Genomic DNA, 25,008 nt, shown 5'->3' on the forward strand with positions numbered 1-25,008 from the left:
AAAAAAATCGAAGACTAGTCAATGGAAGGAAAATGGGAAAAATATATCACTACATAACTAGGCTTTTGTGAATAGCATCGCGTTACCTCATTAGAAGCTTGGTCCTTCTTTTTCTTTTCTTTTTTTTTTTTTTTAAATAACTGCTTCAGTTACAGGTGATGCTTCTGACCACCCCACCGTCTGGTATTTCTGTGCAGTTCGCTTCGAAAGAGATACACAGGAATCACTGGGAGGGATTACATTTAAATCGCCAAGAAGAAACAGTATAACATTTGTGGTACTTTCTTTCATTGTTCAAGAAACACACACATCTGTTCACACAGGAAACTTCTGAGACATTCTGATGTGGCCAAAGGTGGGGGAGGAGGCCGGCCGCTGCTGGCCTATCAAAGGTTTTCTGATTAAAACTCAGTTGAATACAGTATATTCTAGGATGTAAGAATGTGTAAACAAACATGTTTTTTTTTCTCATTGATGGCTGAGATCTCTATATTTCCCCATAATTACATCTAGCAGAAGAAAACAAGCCAATACATGCCTGTGTAAGGAGCTCTCAGCAATCTGTCAGCCCTCCATAGTGCAGTAGCACCCTGATCCCCTCAGCCCAAGGAGTAATACTGGAGGCTGTAAGCGCATGCGCTCTGGAACCTCACAGGTTTCCATGGATACATGAATTTTAGTGCCAATGCACATTTACTATGGCTTTTCTTGTCACCAAGAGTCCTGTAAACACTCGTGCTTTAAGATTTGGTGCAGAAATTTGGATTTTATAGGGGGCCAGTCAAAATTACCTTTTGCCTGCCACCTAGAATGATTTTCCCCTAGGCTCAAGTCTACATCCCTATCTGTGGCATTCTTTCAGTGGTGTGCTTTTATTTATAAGACCAATAAAAGACAAAAAAGGTTAACTGCATTGTCAATATACCTTTTAAGTGACATATTTATAGTATATAAATGGTGCACTTGATAAGGAAGATAGCTTATTCTGTATTTTAAACTGGAAAGGGGAAGGAAGAGCAGGAGTAGGAACGTCATGGCTCTATTATAGATGTTTTTCTTCCTATAAATGGAGAAAGGTAAGCATTGTTTTCAAGGCCACCCTTGGGTTGTTTTATTGAGCAATTATGGTTTTCTTACATACGTTAAGCTTTTTATGTTTTTAAAACCCATTCACAAATGTGGGAAGACAACAGGCTATGTCATCATTCCCCCACTTCATTGTTGCCTAAGTTCAGTAGACCTGAGGAACGCGCCCCTGTCCTATAGCCAACGAGGGACGCATCTGGGATTAGAACCTAAGCCTTCCATTGTACTGTCCAGGGCTTTTCCCCAAGCAGAATGCATGCTACTTCTCTAGACGGTGCTTCCATATCATTCTTTCCATATGCTGACTGTCTCTGTACCTCCAAGTTAGATTTCACGAAATTGCCCTGATTGGTAGCCAGCCCTTCACTGCTCTGAGAATTGTCTCAGTTGGCCAATGTAACTATTGATTCCCTTAGTCATTTCCCACCAGCCTAGCCCTGGAAGCCCTGTCTCCAAGACATCAGAACTAGGATTAAGTAAGGGCACAGATGTCTAGTACCCATCATTGGGACCCAGAGCTTACAATGTAGACCGAGGAGAGCAATTTGAACGCTGAGAAGTCCTTTCCCTTGACGAGTCAAAAACAAACAAGCAAAACAAAACAAACAAAACAAAAAACCTTTGACTTTCATAGCATCATCTGAAGGGAAAGGGGCAGGCTTGAACTATTTAAATGACTGTTTTAACTCATGTGCTCATATAACTAGCAGCCACTACCTACTCCCAGAAACTATCTGTGTAAAGCATGAGGTCGTCACAAAGACCAGGTATCAAGCCAGCTTTTGTTTGTCTTGTATTTGTGCAAGTCTTTTTGACTAGAGTAGCTCAGTCAGTCTACAGGGTCTCAAGGGAGGAGTGAGGATTGAAAAGAAAAAGACAATTAGACAACACTGTAGCACGACCCAGCCAGCTGAAGCCAAAGCACCTTTATTCTTTCCCAGTCTGCGTTTGTATCAGTCTAGGTGCGTCCAAAAGACATGGTCAGTTCTTAGATCAAAGCCAGGCAGCAGAGTTTACCTTGCGCTTTGTTTGAGCCCAAATGTGACTATTCTTATCTGAGCCTACTTCCTTGTGTGAGCCCAGTGACAAAAACTTGACAAATTTCTAGAAGCAGCACCAAGAGCTCTCCACACCTTCTTATTTTGAGAAGATTTTCTTCAGTATATACAGTGTTTATTCATTTTAATTTAATTATTGAGATATTTTAGTTTACCCCAGGTTCTAGATGTTTTTTGTGTTAGTTTCTGTTTTTGTTTTTCTAATGGACAGATACTTAAACATTTTTGTGGAGTACACAATAAGGTTTTAATACATTCATACATTGTATAATAGTCACATGGGTGCTACCTCATTCTGTCGAGGTTTGGTCTGTTGCTATGTACTGTAATGCTAAATCCCGGCCCCCAAGATCTGCTTGTCTCAGGGATGAGAAAATCCTCATGTACACCAAGTGATGCTATGTAACTTGGCTCCTTAATTTAAAACTATTGGTTGACTAAAGATGTCTACCGCCTGTAGCTGAGCAGAAGAGAGGTAGGCAGAGTTTCGATTCCCAGACTTAGAGTCTAAGGTAGGACCACAAGAGAAGAGGGAGAAGGCGGAGAGAGGAGAAGACCCCAGGAGGTAAGGGATCCTGAGAATTGGCCATGAGGGCTGGCCAGTAGGAGTAAGTGTGGCCCAGGCAGAACATGGCAAGTCACATATCAGGGTTATCAGCAGGGAAGTAGACATAATAGCATAGATAGATAGGATAGATTGTGCCCAGCTCTGGTGCGCTAAGGCTTATCATAAATATAAAGGTTTTGTGGTTTTTTTTTTAATCCGGGTACTAAGTGATCCATGGCAGGGTAGAAACCCCCGATTAATATTAAATATTTACCACAATATCATTCACTTATCTCTTTGTGGGAAGAACATTTAAAGTCTTTGCTTCTAACTATTTAAAAATATCCACGATAGCAGTTGTTAACCCGTTCATCGTTGTTATTATTATCATTATTAGTTTTAACACAAAAGCAAGGCTGTAGAATCCTGTGTCGCTCAGGGGTGACCCATGTGTTTTGTCCTGGAATTTGGCTTAAATCCCAGAACCATTCCATAAATAAATCAGCGTGAGGTTTTGATTTCACTGCACAATGGAAGGGGGACTCTGGATATAGGGGGACTCAGAACTGAGAACTCTGGCCCCAGGAGACCAGAGATTTACATCCCTCAGCAACAGCCAGAACCCCAGGAGCTAGGGGTGTGTTAGGGAGAATCAAGCGACACAAAACAATGAGAATATTTTTGCTAATTATAAGAAGCACACACACACACACACACAATACATGGATGTGGTGTGTAAATGGTTGGAGGTCTCCATCTAATGCCACTCATGTCAAATTGGGCTTTGTCTTCACACGTTGAATGGATCTTACTCTCTCCCAGAGTTGTTGCTCAGATGCGGACTTAGCATTTATTCAGTAAAAGAGGGGATGAAATCGTATCCGTTGGGGTCATTTCCGTGTTCCAACCTTTCCAACCCAACCAGGCTCTGACTCTAATAGCAAAACGAAAACCAAGCCAAACCCAACCAAACAAGAAAAGCCAGTAGCTGCTTATTTGGGTGAAACAGAACATCTGGCCCAATCTGTACGGTGCATAACTATAGCTTTTGAGAGTCCACACTGTTGTCATTCACTCTCCGGGGGCTCCCCCTTGCTTTCTGGAAATGGTAATTCTGTGCAGCTCACCCAGATGGTGCCAGGGGATGGTCAACTCTCTCCCAACTCCCACCATATAGGGGTGAAGAAGAACTAACTCTGTCCTGTACGCCAAGCTTTGTCTCACCTGTAACCCCGCTCAGTGGTAGCATTGCTTTTGCTTTTGGCCAGATGCATTTTTCCCCCCACACCTGGCAGGGATCTAGAACGAAAATGATGAGATTTACTTCATCTTAATTCTATTACGAGGCACTTAGTCACAAATACCCCCAAAATGAAGCGATCATTTATCATCTTGCCCTGACTGAGCAACTCTCCTCGGTTGACATTCATGAATCCGTAATGCCGGAAGGAGACGGGATGATTAAGTGTCCGATTAGAGAAAACAGATTAACCTGGCAAACGTAATAAATTTAGCTCATAAGCAGGATGGCTTTGTAAATGCTCGCACTAACTCTCCGGTATAAAATCATATACCACCTCCTCCTGTGATGACTCAATTGGAAAGGCTGAGGGACGCAGGCAAATACATGTTTATGTGTTCCCTCGGGGAAAGGTGCTTGAAGGGCCTATTTATAACTAAATATGCATCAAATGGGAGATTTGGAAAAAAACACTAACTCATGAAGAGCACACCTACAACCTCTCAAGTACTCTTACCCACAATGCCATTTGAAGGTTCCAGATGCTTCTGATGCCTTTTGAGTGCTCTGATTAGAAAGCGTCACCTGGGACCCTGAGCTGCAGATCCCAGAAACCGATCCACATCCACAACCCTTATGAAAGCAGCTGCCTTTCCCCACTTCAAACCTAGCCGCTAACAAGCTTTTGTTCCGTGGAGGTGTCTTTCGGTTGAAATCCGATGTCTACCAGTGCACAAATCTAGACTAAGAGTAGTTTTAGCAGACTCCCGTGTAGCTCTCAGAAAAGCTCACTGAGAGTCTGCCTATGTAGCCTGCTGGAGCTCCTGGGCACTCTGTTAAGCCCGGAGAAAGAGGATCCTCGCCATCCACAGCTCTATTTTTAACCTCAGTGGCTGTTTTGCTGGTCTTGGCCTGGCTGGTCTGTCTGGCCTCAAAAGGCAGGATCGCTGTGTTATGAGTCAGGAGTCAAGCTGAGAAAGGAACCTATCTGTCTAGATCCAGGACTTTTCAGGTCAGGACAAGGGAGGGAACTCTGCCTCTGCTTCTTAATGAAGGCTAGCTCCATCCCATCCCAAGCCAGGTAATTTTGGATCCCATTTTCCCTATCTCATCCTCCTCCCCTCTCTCCACGCTTATGTTGATTTTTGTCAGTTTGTCCTCTCTGGCTCCTGGGTTCTGGGTCATTCTAAGAGGGACAATTTTGTGTGCACCCACGCAGGAGTGTATGAGTCATTGGCTTTTCTGAAGCAACACATCTCCCACTCTTTGTTGAGCAGAGATGTTTCTTTGGGGTGCAGAGCAGAGGGAGGAAAAAAAATGTTTGTCCCATAAGGAATCAGCGTCCAGCTTGAACGTGGTATATTGTGTATCCATGACGACTATACATAAACATTTCAGGGCTCTGCACAAGACAAGCCAGCCTATAAACTGTAGCACCCGGCCTGACAAGACAAGCCAATCTTAAAACTGTAGCACCTAGCATGGCCAGAGTCTGTTACCATATTAAGTTTGTCGCAGCAAGGTCCTGGTTGCTGGGAGAATGAAACCAAGCAGGCACTGGGCTGGGGCTGAGCTGTGACCAATTAGTGTGTCTGCTTCAGCCAGCTTGGAGGGCTTCAGTGTCAGGTGACTGGTCCCCAAGGTAGGGACTCCTTGCAGGTGGGGGTGGGGGTTGATCCTGTTGTGTGCACGGAGGATTCGGAGATCTGATACCTGATGCATGGGTGGAGGATCTGGGTGGCACGAAGGGTGTGGGTCTGGGGCGAGGTTCAAAGACTTGGAGTCCGGGGCCAGAGACCCGCGGTGCAATCTGGCTGGCGCGCGCCAGGAACCCGCGGAGGGAGCAGGAGTGGCGTGGCGCGGCGCGTGAGGACGCTGGCGTTGACGCAGCGGAGGGCGGCTGTGGTGGCCTTGGCGGTGGCCTTGGCCTCAGGGTGCTGCGGATGGAGTCACCCAGGGTCTGCTAGCGGCGCCGCAGGGAGCCGGTGGAGAACCCAGGAAGCCCGCCACTGCCTTCCGGGGCACTAAGACAACCCAGCTTGAGCAGGGAGGTGCGTTGGGGAGGGAGGGGAAGCGCTCTAGGTGCTAGGCAACCTTGTTTCTATCCGTCAGAAAGTTCAAAAGGGAAACAGCACCTGACTAAAATCCAGCCTCCTCTTTTTGTAAATGGAGAGAGCAGAGGAACAAGAAATTCTTGCTTTCCAAGACCAGGACACTGTTGAGTGGCGGAAAGGATACAGGAAACCTAATCCACTGGGCAGAGCAGACTTCTCAGCTCTGTTCTTCTCACTGAAGTGACTAACAAAGTAGCCATATTGTCTTAGATCTTGGAACCGTGGACAGTGATATTATCTTGGCGTTTAGTAGTATGATTACGACTCGTGTTCTGGAAAACTGTGAACAGGTCTCAAATTCTTGGTTCCCGTATTCATTTAATATTAAATAGGCAGGCATTTGTGCCACACACTCTGTTAGAAACGATGTCTAGAGATAAAACAAGAACCAGCCCTCCAACTGGGAGAGTGGAGAAGGTCCCCAGACACCAGTTACTGACACATGCTCAGGAAAGGAATGAGCAAGGAAAAATGAGAGAGCCTCAGGGAAACTCGGGAGGTGTCACTGTGGCAGACCGAGAGATGGTGGGGTGAGAGGGTGAGCCAAGATTAAGATGGAGTCGAGTCGGTACCGGGGAAGCAACAACGCCTAACATGGTTTTGATGCTATGGTTTATGGTGAATTTGTCCCAGAGTGAAAGCTCTCAGGTAAACTTCTGGATTAAAGATCCACAACGCTCCAGGATCTGAGTGCAAGTCAATCTAGATATCCGGCTTCACAGAAGCCTCTCCTCTGGGTGTAGCACTGCTGTGGATGGAAATGGGAACCCATCCAAATCGAACTGGGAGGCTCTTGGAGGCTGGAAAGCTAGAATCAGTAGTGCACGTTTCACACTTCCAGGAGTATTCTTGCGGGTCGTCAGCGAAACGCTCTCCTGGGTGTCCCGCCGCATTGGCAGCCTCATAGATACGAATAGCACTCAGGAAATGTCCCTATAACTGTCTCTGTGCAGTACACTTATTTCTTTCGATGCATCCCCAGATGCATCCGAAATAGTGTAATAAACAGAGCAGTCCGTTTTCATAATTGAAAAATGAAATCCTTGTACAATATTGAGTGCTATGTTCATGCTGGCCTTCGTTGTACATTATATGATTCTGTGCACATGAGCTGTTAGGTAAACCTTCGTAGCTCTTCGCCTAATGTGTGGTTCTGGGAACCACACAGATGGGTCTAGCATCACCTGGGCAGAGGAGAAATAGGGACTCCAGAGCAAGGCTCCATTTGTTCACTAGCCAAGCGTTTATATGAAGTAGATATTTCTGTGCTTTTGAAGCTTCTCCCTCTAAGGGATGTCTGAGAAGAGGGGAAGATGCCATGACTTTTAGCCGGCATCTCCTTTGATTAATTATTAATTATATTCAGTGGCATAACAGAGCATGAAACTGGCGTAGGAAGATAGACTTGAAATTGAATCTCGGATGTGTCACTCAGTGCCTGTGTGACTTTAAACCTGGCATGAACTCAGTTGGTCTCTACAATCAGCTTACAAAGCCACCACTCCAATCCTTGCCGTGTCCATCCGGCAGCCATGCCGCACCTTCCCTCTCGTCACTCTCTTAACCCCTGAGAACACCATTTATCCACCGAGTTCATAATTTTGTCATCGTAATAAGGGCACAGGTAGGACCACAAAGAACACAACCTTCCGACCTTGCGTTTGTTTGTTTGTTTGTTTGTTGTTTTCACTCAGCATAATTCTCTGATTCAGGTTTTGTTGACAAGTAAGGAATGTACAGATCAACAGTGTTATATTTCTGTATCTGTGCAGTGTGTGCATTGGACAGATTCAGCCTCTCCCTCCAGTGCCATTCCCAACCAGCACAGCACATCATTTAACGTTCAAACGTTTTAAGTTTCTGCATGAGAAAGAACACGCAGTACTCGCCTTTCTGTGTCTGGCTTATTTTGTGTACTTGTTTTGTTAGACTGAGTTTTTTTTAATTCTTTATATATCCTGGATGGTAGCCCCTCCTTGCCAAACATAGTTTGCAAATATTTCCTCCCATCCTGTGGGCTGTCTTTTCATGCTGTTCTGTGTTTACTGTTTGGAAGGTTTTAGTTCTGTGTAATCACACTTGCTTATTTTTGTTCTTTCCTATGCCATGGGGAATCCCATCCAGAAAATCATTATATCTGTCGATGTCTTGAAATACCTCTTGTGTTTTCTTCTGTGACATCCGGTCTGATATTCAGGTCCTTGTCCCACTTTGAGTTGAGTTTTAGACAAGTGTCGTGCAGATGAATATTCCTCAAGACTTGAGGGAAGTCCTCAGCAATGCTCTCACTGGATGGAGTTTCTGTGCCTTTAATGTTAATCTTTTCTGTTATTCTGACACACACACACACACACACTCACATACACACACATACACAGACATACACACCCACTCACACACACACACACAAACACTCACACACACACACCCACACACCCACACACACACACACACATACACACATGCACGCACACACACTCACACACACACACAGACACACACTTACTCACACGCACACACACACTCACACACAGACACACACACACACACACACACACACACACACACTCACACACAGACACACACACACACACACACACACACACACACAGACACACACACACTCACACACACACACACACACACACACACACACACACACACACACACACACACACACACACACACACACACACACCTTCAAATTCACATACTATTTCTTCCATCAAGTACAGTCGGTTGTCGAGGCTTTCCTGGGTTATATTCTATTTGATTCAGTGACCTCCTCACTTCCAAGATTTCTGCCTCAGTTTCTCTGCTGAATTCTCATTTTTATGCTACAAGGTTTGCCTAATTTCATCTAATTGTAAATCTGGGTTTTTGAGGATACCATTGAGATTTTTAATAATCATTTTTGAGACCTTTATCCATCTTAATTTCTTAGAAATCTGTTGCTAGAGAACTATTATGTTTTTTTAGGGGAATATCCCATTAAACCCTTCTTCACATTGCTTGTTACCCCTACCTTGAGATTTGTGCATTTGCTGGGCCAGTGCCTCTACCACTTTTAAGAGGTGCCCTTAGTAAGTATCTTTCTTCTGAAGATGTGTCTTGGAGAGTCAGTTTGTCCTGTGATGTTGATTTTGATTCTAGCTAAGTACTGCAGTATAGTTTCCCTATAGTTCCCACACCTGTCATTTATAAATTTGGACATGATACACAGTGTGGCAGCATCTCAGACTGCACTTTCCATGTGCCCTGAGAGTGGAGATACTCCAGCAGCTCAGATGGGCGTGGTGTTTTACAGCAGAGGGCATGGGGTACTCAATGTGGGATTACTCCTACTAGTTCCATGGTGGCCCCATCAGATGATGACGGTTCCGTCCAACTATTCTGCTACTGGCAAGGGCCTCTACTTGTGGTGGCCAGGACTGGGACCTACTGTACTACTTGTGGTGGCCAGGATTCTTGTAGTGGGACCCACTACACTCCATTGGGGTATTCCTGCCCAGTCCTAATGGCATTAAATTCAGAGTGGACCAGATGGCAGCCAGACGGCAGTAAGAACTCCAGTTTTTCTCTTTGCTGCTTCAACGACTGTCCCTGCCAATGAGTGGAACCAGGGGTAGAGATGAGTGCATTTCTCTCAGCAGGTTCTGCTTGGCAGTGTATGGCTGAGGTATGACCTGGCCCCTGTATGTCTGGGAGTCATGGGGGTCCACTCCCCACCTTATTGATAACAGGCTTGTGAATACAGGTCTTGGGGAAAGGGCTGTGGGAACCATGTGTCAGTCTTGATACCACTGGCCCTGTTCCACATGTGGCTAACTACATATCCTGGCTCTCGGAGAGCAAGTGCGTTGGTCTCCTGGTATTCAGAGGCAACACTTCCAATCTCCTAGCACCAACCCCCTACAGAGCAAGACATCCAGCAGGTTAGGCACAGTCGCCCTGCTGGGCCATGGTAGATTCAAGAGTCAACTATCTGCTGAGCCAGGGCTGAGGTGTGTTTGTGTAATACAGGAGATTGACTATGTAGGGATTTTTTTTTTTTGATTCCTGGCTACAGCAGCCCACTTCTCAAGATAGGTACCAGTCACCATACCCTGAACCTTCCCTAGGAACCCTCTACCACAGCCAGGCTTTGCAAAGTTCAGGTTACTAATCTAAATGGACTTCAAGCTGACTATCCAGTAGCTACGATTGTCAGCATCCACGTGGGTGGAACTTGCTGGAATTCTCTCTCTCACCTCACTCCTCCCAAAGGAAGAGTAGAGCTGGGGTGGCAGACGCTGGGGTATTCTGCTTCCCTTGCTAGGGTCCCAGGTTTCTGAGTTTTACTGGGCTGTAGTCTCTACTGTGAGGATTCCCAGTGTTTCCTCATCTCCACCGGCCTCTAAATGCAGCTCTACATAGACGACTCTGGTTGTTCCTTGTAGAAGGGGAGCGAATGCTGGGCACTTCCTTTTATTCTGCTTATTTATTCTATTTATTTTTAAGGATTTATTTATTTTAAGTACAACGGTATTTTGCCTGTGTCATGGTGTCAGGTCCCTTGGAACTAGAGTCACAGACAGCTGTGAGCTGACATATGGGTGCTGGGAATTGAACCCGGGTCTTCCGGAAGAGCAGCCAGTGCTCTTAACCACTGATGCATCTCTCCAGTCCCTTATATATATTTTTTTAAATAAGAAACTCTTACTTTTAGAAAGATTTATTAACCTTTCTAAGATTATTAACTTTTATTTTTTAAAAGCTTAATGTCCCCGTGCGTGCACCTGTGGGAACTTATGTGCCTGTAGAGACCAAAGTATCAGATGCTCTGGAACTGGAAAACCAAAACCAGGTCCTTTGCAAGAGCATTAAGTGCTCTTAAGCACTGGGCTATTTCTCCTTCCCATGTGTTGCACACATCTAGCTTGAATATTGAGGTGTTTGTTGCCATTCTCCCATCGAAGGTCAGCTGAATTATTTGAAGCTATTAGGAATAAAGTCACTATAAACAGTTGGAAATCAATTCTGGTTAAAGGTAAGTCTTCACTGACCTAGCTCCTTAAGGTCTTCAAGGGCTTAAAGATATAATTGCGGGATCATATCTTGGAAACAAGGCACGAAGGTGAGGATATTGACAAACTGTTCCAGTGTGGCTGTACCGTTTTGCACTCCCACTGGCAAGGGCTCTACACTGTTGCTGGCCCATGGCGTCACCTCTCTGTTCCATTTGAGATGAGGGACATGCGGTCATGTTTCGTTGTGGCTTTAACTTACATTTCCCTAATGTAAAGCATAGCTTGTCGGACTTCCGTGTAATTTCTGAAATATGGAAGGTGTCATTTCTTCTTACGTTCTGTTTGCGTTCCCACTGTTGAATGTATTTATTCATTTATTATTATTAGTTATGTGTGTGGAGAGGTGGGGGTGGGCTTGTGCACATGAGTGTACCATGCACAGAGGTCAGGTCTCTGTGTGTGTGTGTGTGTGTGTGTGTGTGTGTGTGTGAGAGAGAGAGAGAGAGAGAGAGAGAGAGAGAGAGAGAGAGAGAGAGAGAGAGAGAGATCAGATCCTCTGGAGCTGGAGTTCCAGGCAGTTCTGAGCCACTTGATGTAGATGCTGGGAACTGAACTCTCCAAGCAGCACGTGCTCTGAAACCACTGAGCTGCCTCTCCAGCCCCATACTGAGGGTTCTAGACATGTAATTGATTCTGTCTTCACTTTATCACTGTGAATATTTTTAATTTAGAGGATATCCAGTTTATCGAGTCTTCATTCTATGGATCAAACTTTTGACAGTAAATATAAATACTCTGCCAACTCAATACTAAGGCTTTTCTCCTATTTTCTCCATATTCGTGTGTGTGTGTATGTGTGTGTGTGTATAAGTGTGTGTACATGTATGTGTGTGTGTATGTATGTGTTTCTTTCTGTCACTATGTGACATAAGATTTAAGTTGAAGTCTATTGGTGATCGTGGGGTATTTTCCCACTGGAGATACTCAATTACTCTAGCTCCAATTATTGAAAATCTGTTGTGAGATAACATAGGACTCTCATTAGTTGAAATTATTTTCAGAGTTCACTTTTCTTTAACTTAAGAAACAATAGCTTTGCACTGGGACCTGATGGCTGTTATTTAAGCTACACTTCTAGAAAATCTGGGATCCCAGAAGCCAAGTTTAGGAAAAGGTGAACTAGAGAGTTTCTGAGATTCCATTTTGTAGCAACTTGCTAGGATACCTAAGAGGTCATTGTGAGAAGCCACACCTCCCCTTACATGCTAACACTGAGGTCTCTCTTAGGTTCTGGGGGTTATTTACAGGGCGTGCTTATTGTTCTATAATTTTAAAAAATAAACTATGATAGGTTTTGTGTGGCTAACACATGTCAGAGACTGAAGTGTGTTAGATATTAACTCTTTACAGTGAAACCACCCATTCCATAAAGCCATACGTCTTGTTTTAAATGGTACAAGGGCCAAATCAGACACAAAACACAATCCAATTTAAAGGTCTACAGAAAACAATACTATCTTCCCATCCACTTGAATAGGTTTTGCCAGTTTTTTCAAGGTATTCATAAAAGCTTGTAGTCCATTCACAAGGGGTGCTTTCAATAGTTTTCTGAGATAACCAACTCAGTGTACATTATTATGTCTGGCTTATCTGTTGTTTGGTTTTTCTGAGACAGGGTTTCTCTGGGTAGCCTTGGCTGTCCTGGAACTCACTCTGTAGACCAAGCTGAAGTCAGAGATCTGTATGCCTGTCTTCAAAATCATTCAACTGAGCCTCTGCCCGAGTGACCTGCTCAGTAGTAGAATCAGCAAGTGGCAAGTAGAATTCAGGAAGTTGCATCCAATAGTTGAAATGGAAAAGATTGCTTTTTAGTTGTAGAACGGGCTAATAACAGAACAAACTCAAATAGAAATGAAGGTTTTCAGTTAGAGTTAATTGAGATAATGTTTTTTTGAAAAGCATGTTACATTTCCAAATATTCCCTGTTCAAATAGAAATTATTACTAAAAGCTTGGCTAGAACAGACTTTGATTTCTGCAAGCTGTTGCAAGCACGCTGATTTCTATTCCCGGAGAATATGTTTGTTTATATCATAGTATATTACCTGGTTTTTCCCCTCTGTTAGTGAACACATTGTGAACATCCATATTAAGTAAGACTCAAACATATTTGAGAGGATGGGTAGACTTAGTGCTTTTATATAATTGGTTTGTGGTTATTTTTCAACAAACGGACAGCTTACATTTGGCTGCATTCCTGTGACAGTGTGATGACTGAAGATTTCGACAGACAGCAGGCCAATACTCAGGGAAACACCCTTCTAGCATCAATTATTGTTTTGCTTTTAAAACAATTTCTGTAGTGCCAAGAAAGCAAGGAAAACTGTAATCCCAGGTCTTTAGCCTATGCTACCATGTGAGCGAGTTGGAAGTTTCTAGCACTTGCATTTCATTGGTGGGGACCCTACAGAGATGCAGGACAGCAGGATGGTGAGGAACATCATTGTCAACTAGAGCCTCAGCGTGTGTCCCGCCCTTATTCTTCCTTTGATTGTGGAGATGCACGTGACGTCCTCTTTCTGACTTATTCTCTTTCTGTGACTACACAGAAAGTGTAACCTCTACAAGACCAGCTGTCAGAAACATATGTGCTTTCTAAACGGTGTTGATTTAGAAGGAGGAAATGTTGCCACCTTGGAAATTCCAGGTCATGTTCACCAGTGCAGTGAGCTTCCCCATCTTGCACCTTGTCTGCTTCACTGTTTTTGGAATCACGGTGAGGGATGGGGTGGGGCTGGTTGTCATGGTTACAGGGACAAAAGACATCAGAGATGTAGCAGGTGGAAGCTAGAGTCTCAAACATGCTGCAGTACAGAACACATTCTGAACCTGGAAGAAATGGTCCAGAGCCCGCATTGCACCTGATGTCTGGCTTGATGTCCATCTGGCTTGTAGCCCGTCTTTCCTTAAAATAAAGTGGTGAGGTGACTTTGGCGCTGCAGGATACTGCTCACATGTTTTAGTGTTCACAGTGTTCAGCATCCACCCACACCTCTGCTTCTTAGTTGCACTGCACAGCACACAGCCTGAAAGAATTCACATCTTAGATCTGGACCCCCGACTACTCACACTATCAAAGCAAGAGTGGACAACACTTTCTAGAATGTGTTTCAGACAATTTGCATAGTGAGACAACCATACATTGGCTTTCCCTTTATTTCACCTCCCTGTTCCAAACAAGGCATATTTTGATACTTAATACTACTGAAATTTTGTACAGAAGGAAGTTCCACAAACAAATTATAGATCTAAAGAATAGTCATGGTAAGAAAGCATTGCTGTAGAGAATTATGCAAGAGCTGGTCCAGCTCCCCTTGCTGCTAACACACAAACACACACACACACACACACACACACACACACACACACACACACCCATCCAAAGAAAGCAGTGTGAGTCTGAGTTATTACGAGGTCATCTCAGTAATTCCTTTGTCCCTCTGATGCTGTGGAAGCAACCCTTCCTCAGACTCTCGTTCTGTGAGCTTAGCAGCAAGCTCATCTTTCTGCCTGTCCTTGCAGATGGCGGTTAACGATTGCTTCAGTCTGACCTATCCTCACAACCCCCACCCAGGAGACTTGATTGAAGTGTTCCGTCCTTGTTATCAGCACTGGGCACTGTACTTGGGTGATGGCTACGTTATCAACATTGCACCTGTAGGTAAGATTTGTTTCCAGGGCCCCCTGGGAGCTTTTTAGTTATTTTGTAATTAGAAGGAACAGAAGATAAAATCATAAAACAGATAAAATGCAGAAACTAAGTCCAACTAATTTTAAAAAATGATATTCAAAGACCAAAGCATCATTTAAAAGATTCCACAGACTAAATAACATTAAAATTAAAAATCCCCATCTTAAATATTCCTAATTACAAATAAATGACTAGCTGAGGGAGACATTGGCCCCAAACATGACTAAGCTCTATGTCCTTACGTCTCACACAAGTTGGTGGTTTCAGCTGACTCAGCAGCTACTGATAGATTGTATAGTATGGGATGAGTGCTACTCTCGGTGTTGTGGCTACCGAGCTATATAGATATCTACACACTGGTACTTATACTTTCACAGGCAGTGGGAGCAAGGAAGAGCAAATTATCAGACATGTTAGGAAGGATGTGGAAAATCCAAATGAGGAAGGTGGCCTATAAGGCCCTGGATCTAGAAAGATAGGAGTGGGGAAGGGGAGAGCTACAATTAGGACAGTTCTGCAAGGAAGCAGCATCAGAAGTAAGACTTGAAAGATGTGAGAAAAGTAATTTCATTGTAGCTAGGAAACTGGTACCTCAGAGGAGAGATAGCAAAAGCCAAGAACAGAAGCCAAGAGACAGAAAAGCCACAAAGGGAAAAGTTTGAAAACAGTCACCAAAAGAAGAGAACAGACATTTCTGCTTTAAATCCACCTGAAAGTTATAGACTAAGACACTGATAGGATGACCGCATACAGTATGGAGGACAGAGACCAGGCAAATTAATACAGGGATATGGTTGACAGAAATAGAAACCGATAATGCCATTCACAAAACCAGTTTCACACTATGCTTTGAGTTTTCAAATATTTCTTATGCTCTGCATCTAATTTTACTTCCAGGAGTCTGGGGAAACATTTAAAAATGAGGGCAAATTTCATTTCTAATGGTTTAAGAAAACGAGACAATGGCTTAATTTTCAACAGAGGACGGTTAAGCATGTTACAATTTACCACTGGGTATAAGGTATCTGTGTCTGTTAGAATCTTTGAGTTGTACATAACAGACACAAGCAAACAAGGGAAAAGACAGGTCCATGGCTTACATCAGAAAGGGTCGAGCTGGCCTCAGACAGCTCCAGGGTTAGGAATGGCATCACGTCAGGATGTTTAGACTCACGAGTATCTTTTCTCTCCCACCTGTCATTGTCATTCTCTGACTGTGGAGGGAAACAGAGACAGTTCACAAGCTGAGGCTTCATTCTTACAATTCTATGACTCAACAGGAAAGAGCTAATCTGCTCTCTCTGTGTATTGGAGTTTAGAAATCATGGAGAATGACTCTAAATTGGCCCATTGTGAGCCACAACTCCATTTCTGGAGAATAAGATGTAATACAGTGATGGGCTCTGGCAGGCAGCTGAGGGTCGAAATAGGCAATGGTGGAACTATAATAAGATAAAGCAACTATAATAGCAATTTTAAAAGCATATTTGTGGACACGTTTAACTATTTTGGAGATGGTCTTAATATATTTAAAAAATTCTAAAGTGCAATATGTGACATAAAGCCCCACTTAAAAAGAATATTACATACGTCAGTGTATACAACATCTGTTCCCGTGTACTTCCAGTGTCTCCCATATAAGCTGATGAGTGTTGCTGCTCTGTTGCGAAGACAGAGATAGAAGAATGGAGAAAGATTTCAATTTTAGTCATAACTGAAAGAGAAATTTACATGTCAGTTTATGTAGAGTCCCTTCCTCTTAGTAGTTATAGGACTATGATGGCCATACATAAAAGATAGGCACGTGTGGCGAGAGATCAGGTCCCAGAATATGCCAAGCCATGCGGAGTCATGATATTGACATATCAGACCTAGATACAAAGGGTCCTGGCCATCTAGGCAATGGTTCCCAGTAGAGGTACCTCAGGTGAAGAGAAGAGACCCAAAGGCTTGTTCAGGCGGGGAAAATATAGAAGGAGGCCCTACCTGTGTTTTGCCTACTGAAGTTAGCTTCAGGTTTAGGACATCAGTTTGCTGGCCAGAGGAAATGACAGAAGACGAGCAGGATCTTAGCGGTTTTACAGCAGGAAATGTGGACTTACATTAAAGCCCAAGGAAGAGAAAGCGAACAAAGAAGCAAGAAGTTACAGCTAGGTCGTAGAATCAGAACACGCCACTGCAAACCCCTAAGATATCCATTTGGAAGAATTCAGATGCTATGAATAAGCAGGCACACTAGAAAAATTGGTCAATAACCTGACCCATACCTTGCTAGAAATGTATGCAAAAATCTCTCATAATGCCAACTGTTAAAGGCCTTACTTGCCAAGAACAGGGCAGAGGAGTTCATGCACCTTGTATTCCTTCTCACATAGTACTGTAATCAAGAACACTTTTAGTTTCTTGCATAAGGAGAAGAGAGCAATCTACGGTCCCCCGCATCTCTAGCCCTCTTTCCTAGACGTCATTGGTACTCTGTGGATCAGATCGCTAAGCCCCGCCCATCAACATTCTCATTACAGATGGCATTCCCTCATCATTTTCAAGTGCCAAGTCTGTGTTCAGCACAAAGGCCTTGGTGAAAATGCAGCTTTTGAAGGACGTTGTGGGAAATGACACATACAGAATAAATAACAAGTACGACACAACCTACCCTCCTCTCCCTGTGGAGGAAGTGATACAACGGTCAGAGTTCGCGATTGGGCAGGAAGTAACCTATGACTTACTGGTCAACAATTGTGAGCATTTTGTGACCTTGCTCCGCTATGGAGAAGGAGTGTCAGAGCAGGTGAGTTTTCTTCAGGATGTTCGAGAACTTTCTCACATTGAGAAAATCCTATCTGTCATGGTAAAGGTCTTAGGCTTCAACAAAAGTGCAAAGAACAAGAAAATTTGGAAACGCCGAAAGGCAGAGAAGGGGGCTGTTAAAAATACAGTAAGTTAGAGATCAAACAGACTAATACTTGGACATCTTAAAATCTGGGCTCAGATAAGCTCCTAAAATTATCTATCTTTCTATAAGACAGCCACGCCCTTTAATAAGCCCATACAAGGCAGTGTGCAAACAGATCATGCCTGCTCTTCAGTGCATTGCTGCAGTTGTCGAGTCTCAGAAAACAGACACTGATAAATTCTGTAGTCACACAGGGCCTGCTATTCGGCCTGTTATCACTGGGTTCTCACAGATCCTCATAATAGGGCCTTCGCTAAGGCCTTCAAACATAGGATCTTGAAAAGAGTAAGTATCCGGGGTCTGACCGGTGATTTTATAATCCCGAATAAGCCATAGGGTAGAAGTTCTGCCAAGACCATTGTGAGACTTCAAAGCCTGTAGGTCAGCGCCCACGATATGTAACTCCAAGAAATTGTCCAGTTTCCATGAGATTTTGCTGCCTTGAATGAGACGACAGAAAAGCGCACTTGGTATTTGAGAAAATACACAGAAGGAGGCTTTACTACAATAGTGTCGCCCTTTGATCAAGTATATCCCTTCTCTAAGCCTCATGTTCATGAGATTTCTCCCATGCCTCGGGTTTCTAGAAGCTGAAAGCGTCTCGCTGGGGTCGCCCCAAGCGCGGGATCCTATCATTTTCCTAGGATTGGAACCTGCTGTCATTTGACTCTATTTGCTGCCTTATTGAACTTTCAGGTTTTGCCTTCCTGCCCCATTTCCTTGGGTCAGACCTTCTCATTGGCTTCTGACCTTGCTCTTTATTATTCATGGGAATTTTACGTACATAGCATTTCTTTGCCTCCTTTTCTGTTTGTTTGTTTGTCTTGATGTGCATGGGCCAAGACCTCAGCATGGCCTCAGGTGGCTACTCATGTCATGCTGTTCCTTACTCGAGTTTCCGGTGCCTTCTCTCTTCATAGTTTACCAACCCTTCTCTTTGTCTCCAATTTGATACCACATACGTGTTCATTGTAGTGGCATCAAGTGTGTCTCTGGGAGTCCTTGGTGTGCCTCTCACCTTGTGATATTCTTAGTAAATAATTTAGGTAGTGATTACAAATATTATAGGTAACATAAGCATAAAACTACAAAATACGTACAAGTACAATTACAGAGGAAAATAGGATTTGTAAGATAAGACCAGGTTGTCTGCATGATCATTCTCTCCATGGAAACATTTGGGGGGAGGGAGTTAGAAAGAGGCAAAGTTCCAGGTTCATTCTGTGGTAATGACCAGAAGTGTCTTGAGGAAGAAAGAGTTGGCTTACAGGCTGCAGTCCATTATTGGATGTCAGAGAAGAAGATCAAGCAGGCACTACCCAGAGACAGCCCTACATGCTATTCTACAAATTATCTCCAATCAAGGGACTCCCTTTGACTTAGGGTTTTACTGCTGTGAACAGACACCATGAATAAGGCAACTAGTAGACAACATTTAATTGAGGCTGGCTTACAGGCTCAGAGGTTCAGTCCATTATCATCAAGGTGGGAGCAAGGAAGCATCCAGGCAGGCATGGTGCAGGCAGAGCTGAGAGTTCTACATCTTCATCTGAAGGCTGCTAGCAGAACACTGACTTCCAGGCAGCTACGATGAGGGTCTTAAAGCTCACACTCACAGGGACACACCTACTCCCACAAGGCCACACCTCCAAATGGCGTCACTCCTTGGACAAGGCATTCTCAAACCACTGTACCCTTCACATCCAAGAAGTACAGCCAGGGCAACCTACTTGATTTCTGACTCCTGGACTGGTTTATACTTAGCTAGCTTTCTTATGCAACCCTGGTGGTTAGGCCATCCTATATCAGTACCCCACCATCATGCCTACAGGGCAATCCTTCAACTGACACTCCCTTCACAGGTGATTCTAAGCGGTGTCAGGTTGGCAGTTAAAGCTGACTAGGCAAGGAAAGGAGTCGCAGCTGTAGGCCTTCTCCCTTCTGATCACAGGCTTACATAACAAAGAGAACACAGGCTGTAAGCATAAGGAGCAAATTCTCCTTCGTCTTGCCAGTTTGCAACAGGGAAGCAGCAGTGAGAACACGGTACAGCATTTCAGAAATATGTAGGAAGAGGCTCCATAGTAAGAGCATATGAGGTTTACAGAGGGAGCTCTCAAGCGTGACCTTGCCTAGGTAAGAGCAGTTGCCAGATATTTGACAAAAAAAAAAAAGTTTGCTTTATTTGAAAGCCATGACTCTTGAACCTCAGAGATTTAAGGATGTCTATGATGACTCCAAAGTATCTCAATATGACTTTTCAGTCATAAAACTGCTCTCAAACCCATGAGGATGCAAGGCAAATATTAGCTGAGTGCCACGAAAACCATTAATATTCATTAGCTACCCTCATCACGATGACGATTAATACTCTAATAGCCGTGAGTGTCTGAACTCTTTGATGGACAATTGACTTTGAGAATGGCTCGCTCTGTCTATACGAAAACCAACTTGTCATGACGGTTGACTAATATTGACTCTTCTTAAAGCGTACTAACTTGGTTCCATGTCACAAAGCACTGTCCAAAAGCGGCCGAAGGGTTAGAGTTATGGCTAATGTTGGGGGTAAATAGAATGCTTATTTCATTTTCCAGGAGACATTTGCAGGAAGCTAGAGTGCAAAGTCGCACGGGTGCTGAGTCAGAAACCACAGAGGAGCAGCTCGATGGCTCTGCTCTCCATGGCTCACTTGCCTTGCTTTCTTCTACAAGCCAGGACTTCCTGTCCATGAGTGGCACAACCCACAGCTGGCTGAGCCCTCCCACATTAAACATTGACCAAGATGCCCTCCCCTCGCCACGTGCCCACAGGGCAATCTGATGAGGCAATTCCTCCATTGGTGTCCCCTTTCCCCGGGTGACTCGACTTTCAAGTTGACACGTACTATCTAGTACATGTGCTTACTGTAGCCATCAAATAAGAGATTATGGCTACTTCGCTCAGATAACAGATCATACTCCTGGACTCTTTTAGTTAGAGAAATGTACACACGTACACACACACACACACACACACACACACAGAGAGAGAGAGAGAGAGAGAGAGAGAGAGAGAGAGAGAGAGAGAGAGAGAGATCAAACTGTATAGGGAAAGCAAGCATTTATGAAGTTTTTTTAAAAGATTTATTTATTATATATAAGTACACTGTTGCTGTCTTCAGACACACCAGAAGAGGGCATCAGATCTCATTACAGATGGTTATGAGCCACCATGAGGTTGCTGGGATTTGAACTCAGGGCCTCTAGAAGAGCTGTCAGTGCTCTTAACCACTAAGCCATCTCTCCAGCCCTATGAAGTTTTTGACTTACATCTAAACACCTTGGTGGTATGATGACCTTGGGCGGTAGAACCATTTACTTGCAGTCTCCATGTTTTGCAGAAGAGCACAGCACTCCCTCCCTCTCTCCTCAGAAGATTATGATGAGCAGCCAGGACTCATGTCCATAATGAGCTTAGACACTGCCAAGAGCTTTAATGTTCAGGAATAGAAAACGACATGGGTTTGCATCTTTTGCACAATCATAAAAATCACAATTGTATTCCTAACTTATTTGGACCTTGGACTTTTAAACACATTCGTCGTACGTTAAAATAGTTCTTTGGCTTATGTAGCAAACCAAAGCTGCAAGACAACACTGCCATCTTTAGATTAAGATGTGTTTGTTTGTTTGTTTGTTTGTTTCTCGTTTCTTTTTAGGCCAACCGAGCAATCGGCACCATCGGGTTGGTGGCAGCTGGTATTGACATCTTCACATTCCTCGGCTTGTTTCCCAAAAGACAAGGAGCAAAATCTTAGCAGTTTATTGAAGAGATTGGAATGAAGAAGTTTGTGAGGGGAGAGAAATCTGGGGTGAATACTTATTTTGAATGCTTCATTATTGCTCGTGGCCCCCATGATGGATGGCAGACTCTGTAATAAATTGCTTGCTGATTTTAATCTTATCGCTGAGCGGAGAAAAGTTTTTCCCCACTAGTAGAGATTTGCCGTGGCAGCTTGAACAAAACGCAGTTGCCTTTTGATCGAGCCAGCTGAGGATCTGAACAAAACCAAGACCGCATTTCATCTTCTACTGTAAATATTGTTTCCCTTTTCCCTAAGGACGGCTGTTTTGCCAGAGGTGCGGAGAACGATTTACATATGCTTCTGAAAGGTAGTCGCTAGGGCCAATGTCTAAATTCTTATTCCTTTCCTTGTCAGAAGAAAGGGAAGCGAACATATCCAATACTACGGATACATGGATACATGGATACGTCCATGATACATATCCAAATACTTAAGGATCTCGGAACGACAAAGCAATTACAGCACCTGTGTGGGAAGAACATGAAGAAGAGGGTGGGGGGTTTTGTATGGAATTCTTATGAGCAGTGTGCGTGTGGACAGTTTTAGGTGTCAGCCTTTGGTCTCCATCTTTTTAATTTTTATTTTGTTTTTTATGTTTAAAAAATTTTTTTTTGGAGACAGGATGCGCTGTCCTTCACAGCTTATGGCAAACTAGCTAGCCTGCAAGCTTCCAGAGAGCCTCCTGTCTCTGCCCCCATTGCACGGTAAGTGTTCTGGAATTACAGATGTGCACTAAAAAGCCAAGTTTTATATGGACTCGGGATCTGAGCTCAAGGCTTCATGCTTATGTATGAAAACACTTTATCCACTGAGCCTCTCTCTCTCTCTCTCTCTCTCTCTCTCTCTCTCTCTCTCTCTCTCTCTCTCTCTCGTACTTTCAGACCCAGTGAGTTCAGGAATCAGTATTGAACAATGGGCTGTATTTTGAATGACTTTAAATGGATCCTTCCAGATTGTATAGTAGCTCAGCGGTTTGGCCTTTGGGCCTTGGCAAGCAATCATTAGTAATGATGCAAAATGCTATATTTATAACGCAAATTTCCTCATCCCTCAAGGAATCCCATGATTTTAGTCTTCCATTTTACTGATTATGTGTTGAATTAAACTACTTTTAATGCCATTCCTGTAGCATTCTTGGTAGTAGCAGGTCAGGAAAGGTAGAATGTAAGTCTTTCTACACGAAGAGGATGTAAGGGCATCATAGCACGACCCCATAAACCACACAGCTAGCATCCTTTTTTGCCATTATCAAAAGCATGTCGGTCGGTCCATAAGGAAATGTGTCAGTGAACATAGGGATAAAAAGTGATAGAATATGGTGAAGTCCAGTGCAGAAGGCTCAATGGAGGCCTCACACCTGGTAAACTGATTTGACCTTGTTGCTAGAAACACTCATGCTAATGAAGGTTAGCTACATTAACGTTAACAGAAGTAGGTGCTGCCACTCCCGTCCCAGAGTCCCTCTGTCCTTTCTTTATTTTTCCACAACAGACCCTTCTCGTTCTAACCCCCAAACTCACCCTTCAGTGCATGGTCTTCTCAGAAAGCACACAGATACTTTTATCCTGAATACAGGTCTCAGCTCTGTGGGCAAAGCATTTTATAATATATTCTTTATATAGTAAAGAGTACACAGGTTTTGAGAATTTTCCCATTAAGGAAAGAGCAGCTGCAGCCACTGGGCCTTCTTCCCTCTTTCCCTCTCGTGTGCCACCTTTCAATAAAATATATTTACAGAGAGCAAGCCAGCTCACAGCAGACATTCGTCTCTGGCAGAATTAGACCTCCAGCCAGGAAAAGGGAGGAGTAGGGTTGAGAACCAAAAGCCTCTTGGGGCTTCAGGCCAAACCTTTCTAGAGAACTCTGACATCTCCACTCCAGAAAAGAAGCACGGTGTTAAAAGAGAACATCAGAAACGCACTTGTTAATCCATGGGTTTATTACCTTATCAGTCCCGTGAGGTTTGGTTTGCCATAAACGTGGCCAACCTTAGACTGGGCAGCCTCAAGAGAGTCAGGGTTCTTTTCCTGCAGGCCTTCAGTACTCATGTGTTTAATGCAACTTGAACTTGGATCAGCTATTTTCCCAGCACTACAAAATATTGTCTGGGCATATTTTCAGCAGTCAGTAATGGAGTCCAGCTCTATCATGTTTCAAAAAAATGGAATGTTTAGATCATCTGCATCAGGTGATAGGTTTTTGGTAATACTAGGGAAAGAAATGTCTGTGCTTTTATTGAATATGTACATATAACAAATAAAATATGCTATCTAAATGTCACACTGTGTCAACTGAATCTGTCCATTCAAGGAGTCAAATTACTGAATAGGACTGTCAGGTAAAGGAGAACTTTGCCTTGACAACTTCAAGGTTGCTATAATGTTTTTCTTTTAATGATAAGCTAACGTGCTTTAAAAAGTAGATTTGTTTTTTTTTTATGTGGAGAGAGAGAGAGAGAGAGAGAGAGAGAGAGAGATGACAGAAAGAGGTGTCAGCCAGATCCCTGCCCCAGACCTGGAGCTACATGAATCTGTTAACTGCTAATGTGGGCGCTGGCATCCAAACTGCTCCTCAGCCGTGGTCAACTGCTCCAGCCTTAAAATCTGTTTTAAAAAAACTTTCAATTGTGTTGTTTTTTTGCTGGCCTGACTGCTATGTTAGTTTCTTCTCATTCTCTCTCTCTCTCTCTCTCTCTCTCTCTCTCTCTCTCTCTCTCTCCCTCCCTCCCTCCCCTCCCTCTCTCTTGTACTTTCTTGATGTTATTAAGTACCTGACAGAAGCAATTTAAGTAAAGAGGGGTTTCCTTTGCTCACAGTATTAGAGGGATTGCAGTTCATCATCTGGGAGAGCGGGACATCTGATCACATCATGACTGTGGACACGGTCACAGTGGACCGTGGAGTGTGGATCACACCGTGTCCACAGTCATGATGCGAGAGACAGTGACGCTGGCTCTCAGTACCCTTTCTCATCTTTATTCCATCAGGGCCAGATCCACGGATCAGCATTTTGGTCAAGTCTTCCTATCTCAGTAAAAACTTTCTGGAAACATCTCCACACAGACATACCAGAGATGTCTCTCTTACACGATTCTAAGTCCAATTGAGTTGGCAATGAAAATTAAGCATTACGGCTAGTAAATTGGACAGTTTTAAAACTATCACTCTCTGAACAGCTATGCATACAAACAAGCTTAAAGGCAAACGTTTGTCTTCATAGGTATGCACGTTGGTGCTGTTGGTTGGAGTCACAGGGCTTATAATGTCACTCACAGCCATAGTTTGCTAACAGGTTGGAAACTAAAGACCTCGGCATGGTGAACCAAGCGCTAACTTCTGGGGACTCCATATATTGTGCTGTTAGTCAGGTGGTTGCTGTTCACGTGTTTGGTTGACAAGCTGCCTATG

The 25,008-nt window shown here is 43.7% G+C and overlaps 1 protein-coding gene across 1 annotated transcript; it reads left to right on the top strand.

Moving 5' to 3' along the window:
• Nucleotides 1-5,737: 5,737 nt before the first annotated feature.
• On the top strand, nt 5,738-23,881 carry Plaat1 (phospholipase A and acyltransferase 1). Its single transcript, XM_032900052.1, has 4 exons — nt 5,738-5,982; nt 14,636-14,774; nt 17,327-17,592; nt 21,455-23,881. Exons 2-4 carry the CDS (start codon nt 14,636-14,638, stop codon nt 21,551-21,553), a joined length of 504 nt encoding a protein of 167 aa, XP_032755943.1. The 5' UTR covers nt 5,738-5,982; the 3' UTR covers nt 21,554-23,881.
• The last annotated feature ends 1,127 nt before the right edge of the window (nt 23,882-25,008 follow it).

This window comes from Rattus rattus, chromosome 4, assembly GCF_011064425.1.
Source record: "Rattus rattus isolate New Zealand chromosome 4, Rrattus_CSIRO_v1, whole genome shotgun sequence".
In the NCBI taxonomy this organism is placed as follows: Eukaryota; Metazoa; Chordata; class Mammalia; order Rodentia; family Muridae; genus Rattus; species Rattus rattus.